The 4,452-nt window shown below is 38.0% G+C and overlaps 1 protein-coding gene across 1 annotated transcript in view; it reads left to right on the forward strand.

Annotated features, from left to right (window-relative positions):
• sema3bl (sema domain, immunoglobulin domain (Ig), short basic domain, secreted, (semaphorin) 3bl) overlaps positions 1–4,452 on the forward strand; it is a gene marked incomplete at its 5' end in the record, with an annotated part of 57,089 nt that overhangs the window by 49,218 nt on the left and 3,419 nt on the right. The window contains 5 exon segments of the mRNA XM_014001739.1: positions 1,641–1,872; positions 2,037–2,128; positions 2,705–2,746; positions 2,830–3,055; positions 3,750–3,877. Of these exon segments, the coding sequence (XP_013857193.1) occupies positions 1,641–1,872; positions 2,037–2,128; positions 2,705–2,746; positions 2,830–3,055; positions 3,750–3,877 (720 nt within the window).

The following is a 4,452-nucleotide window of genomic DNA, read 5'->3' on the forward strand; positions in this document are numbered from 1 at the left end:
TATATATATATATGTATTTATATATATATATGTATGTATATATATATATCTCCTTATGATATTTACATTGGAATGGGCAGTTTCTGTGCTTTGTTGAAATTTGTGTCAGAACTCATCCTTTAACAGAAAAAAATTATGGGATGCTTATTATTGTAGAGATGCCATAGTTTTAGAAGTAATACCACAGGGTCTGGGCAGAGCATATTATTCAAATATAAACTTTGACCGACATTCGTTTCCACCATTAAATTTTTGTTTGAAGCAAACATTTTAAGTATTGTATCCATGTAAAAACCTTGAGTTACACGTGTGTTTCTCTTGGATAGAAGTATATTTCTTATACAACGTTTCCCTCACCTTAGTAATGTTAAAAAGAAGGGATTAGGATTGGGAACGGTTGATTTCAGACTCTGCTGGTCTATCTTGATTTAAGTTAAATCTCTTGATTTCCCACTATTTTATAAAACAATAGAATTAGCTTGTGATTAGTTAGCTTGGTTTGAATGTTGGAGTTGCACAAATGAACTCATAAATACACTGCCTGTTCAATAAATATCAAAAAACAAAATAAAAATTACAAATGACAATTTTCTTTCATCCTCTGCCAGTGTGTTTTACACAACCACAGCCCATTTGGCATACTGAAATAAACCTTAGTGGAGACATAACACTGTTGTGAGGAAAAACAACCAAATTATTCACCCACAATATTTTACAGACTCACAATAAAAGATGGCGTAATTATGACTTTGATGGTCACTTTCACAGGCCTATCAGAATACAACTATGAGGAACATGAATCTAAAAGTGGCCAATGTCTGAGGTGCCTTTTGCTGAAGCCATAATGTTAATCTTCTATCTAATGAACTTAAGTATGGTCTCTGTCTGATTTCTGCAGTCTTTGATCACAAGTAAATTCTCTCTAAGTTGCACCAATTTCAGAAAATTGGTAACGTTCTGAAAGTGAAACTTAGATTCTACTAGCAAACCATCAGATTCTACTAGCAAACCATCACTGTTGATGGGTTTTGCCAACATCAGAAAAAAAATGGAGCCAGCTGACATTTTTCTTCTCCGTAAAACACTTCCCCTGAAGATTACAGGGGAAAAAAGTCTTTGTTGCACGAGAGGCTCTGACTGTGTCATTAAGAAATACCGATCTATATCATGATCAAATTCAAAGTTTATAGAGTTCATGCATTTTATTTGGACTTTGTTTAAATGTCTTTATTATTTGAGTCATGCAGTGAACCTGCCAAATACCAGCGCGCTGATGTTCTTATTCTTACTGTGGCACAAACTGAAGAACTTTTTCCAAATCCTTTAGAGATGACTCCAAGACTTAATGTGATTACACAGATCCTGAACTTTTATCCAGCTTTAAAGCATCATATAACTTCTAATGAGGGATTTCAGACTTTAAGACCATAATTGATCAGTTTGTTTGGAAAGCACATCCCTAAGTGAGGTACAAAATGGTTAAAATTTGGAACCAGTGTGCGAAATGGTCTGAAAATTGCTTTAAAACTTTCATTATTCTCAATTTCACTGTGCAATCAAAAACTGTCCAACTCATAAGGTTAAAGCTATTTCTACACCATTTTCTTTGTTCTTAAAATATCTCATTTATGTCTCTTTAGTGCCCAAGTAAAATCACCAACCAGCCTGGCAGAGAGTTTGGCAGCACGAAGGACTTCCCTGATTCTGTGCTGCACTTTGCTCGCAGCCACCCGCTGATGTGGCGGCCGGTGTATCCAGCCCTGCGCCAGCCTGCGCTGGTGAAGGCCAACATACCCTACAAGCTGACGCAAATCGTGGTTGACAGGGTCGAGGCAGAAGATGGGCAGTATGATGTCATGTTCATCGGTACAGGTATGATCCACTGCATTTCTACATGAGAAAACTTGTCAACTGTTGTTATTATTATTGGATATTTTATTGAAAAGTAAGATTTCATATCTTTAACACACAGCGCACTGGTACAGAAGATATTAGGCAATAAACTGCACCGAATCTCTTTACTTTTTTTCTTTCAGATGTTGGTAAAGTGTTGAAGGTAATTGCTTTGCATTCTGGAAACAGTTTAGAAACAGAAGAAGTTACACTGGAGGAGCTACAAGTTTTCAAGGTAAGGTTTATTTTAACAAATGTGGTAATGAATGCAACTTCTTACATTTGTCCTTTTTTCTAGATTTCATACAACAAATCTTCCATGAATATAGCACAAACATGAAGAAAATTTGTGTGTGGTAGATCATTTTTTTTGTTGTAACGATGCTGCTTGCCATCGGAGCACCTGATTGGCAGAAGCTGGGAGTACCAGAAGCTCAACACAAGTGTCAATAACAGCAAAATAAGCTGTTTGACAAAGACGGTTTGGCAAATTTTTCATGCGCACAACCCACTCAGGTTTGCTGCTCATCCCACAAATGCATGTTCCTTACAAATGTGGCACCATTTAAAAGTGAAGTTAACAATCTTTCCATGCGGTATGGGGTTTATTACTAAGAAGCGTTGTTACAACAAAGAAAAAATCAACCAAACACAAATTTACTTACTTTGTGTTCATGTATTTCATCATGTTTTCTATTTCTAAAGAAAATTTCTTAACAGAAATGTCACTTTCACTTGTCACATTATTTCTTTGCTATTTTGATTTTTGAGCTTTTCACAAACTTATCGTATGTTATTCTCGTTTATTCAGGTGCCAACTCCAATTACATCAATGGAAATATCAGTGAAAAGGGTGAGTTCATGCAGCCAAGGCTCACGTTCATCTGAATAAAATGCTTTTCCCTCACAAACGTTCTCCCTCTTCCCCTCAATCAGCAAGCCCTGTATGTGGGCTCTCCAGCAGGTGTGGCGCAGGTGAAGCTGCATCGCTGTGAGACGTACGGGAAAGTCTGCGCAGAGTGCTGCTTGGCCAGAGACCCTTACTGTGCGTGGGACGGATCATCCTGCACGCGCTTTGTTCCTAACAGCAAACGACGCTACCGCAGGCAGGACATCCGACACGGAAACCCCGTTCTGCAGTGTGTGGATCAGAATCTGGGTGGTACGTGTGTTTTTACCTTCGCCGGCTCAGTGACTGCCTGCCTGGTGTTTCTTTCATAAGCTTGGGAACCTTGTGTTGGCAAGGTTCTCCGTTTCTGCTGGATGGATTTTGTTTAGAATAAAAAGTTGATTCTGTCTAAACTAAGAAGTTCTGAGGTTTGATACGTTTTGGCAGTTTTATGTTATCTGTTTCCAAATTTTCTGCTCAGCTGAGCTAAATAAATAATAGTCAAAATGTTGGAATTTTCTCCTATTAGAAACAGATTTATGATGTAGTTGTATTTTCTCTGAATGATTGCATTAGAAATGAGAAGACTCATCTGACAGCTCTGATTAAATGAGTAAAAGGTAACTACACATTGGAAATCAAAGTACAAAAATGTCAAGCCTTTATGTATAAAAGGATATCTAACTTTGTACCAAGAGTCTCAAATAGTTTATGCCACAATAAATATTTCTCTTAGTGCTATTGTTACATTCCAAGCTGACATTTTACCTTAAATTGATGTAAATAAGAGTTCTTGAACTCAGTCAATTTCAGGCAAAGTTACTATTGAGGAGTTTTTTTTTTTATTTTTTTGAGAAACGTTTATACAAAATAGGACCATAAACAGGCAATTACATTAACGGAGAAGAGACTATAGTCATTTTAATTCAAATAAATGCTAAATGCCTGTTTTTCTTTCAACAAAAAGACCTGGATGTGACAGAGGACAAGATTGTTTATGGGACGGAGAAAAACAGCACCTTCCTGGAGTGTGTTCCTCGCTCACCACAGGCTACAATCACGTGGCTAGTCCAACGTGAAGACCGCAAGGAAGAGGTGAGATAATTAGTCACAGCAATCACACACACAAAAAATGGACATTAAAATAAAAAAAAATCTAAATAAGGAAAATAAAATTTGACAGGAGGAAGGAGAAACAGTGTTGATGGTTGGAGTGAAACTTCTGACGAACGGTGGCCTAATTAACTGGCTGTAAAAGGATTAGTGTGTGATTTTGGCATGCGGCTGACACATTTGACAGCCATTTGACACGTGTTTCAAATTAAGCAGTTATATTTTTGAGAAAAGTGCACAATTGCTCAGTTTCTTGAACAAACCAAATTTCGTTGCAAACCTCAACCACACGCCACTGACAGATCAAGTGTCGGCTAACGTCTGTACAAGCAGCCGTGACTTCAGCGCGAAGCTGTCAATCCGTTTTAAGCTCTATTTAGCAAACGATGTGGCGTCCACACCCTCGGAGATCTTTTATCCGTTCAAGGTTAATGTGCCTCAGCCTTGTAGATTTTAAGGAATTACCATCCCTCTCCGTTTCTCTGTAAACAAACATTTGGCTGCTGCGAGATGACTGGACCGCCCGTGTTTGTGTTGGCCCTGAGGGGCAGCGAGGG

This window comes from Austrofundulus limnaeus, unplaced genomic scaffold, assembly GCF_001266775.1.
Source record: "Austrofundulus limnaeus strain Quisiro unplaced genomic scaffold, Austrofundulus_limnaeus-1.0 Scaffold10, whole genome shotgun sequence".
Taxonomy (NCBI): Eukaryota; Metazoa; Chordata; class Actinopteri; order Cyprinodontiformes; family Rivulidae; genus Austrofundulus; species Austrofundulus limnaeus.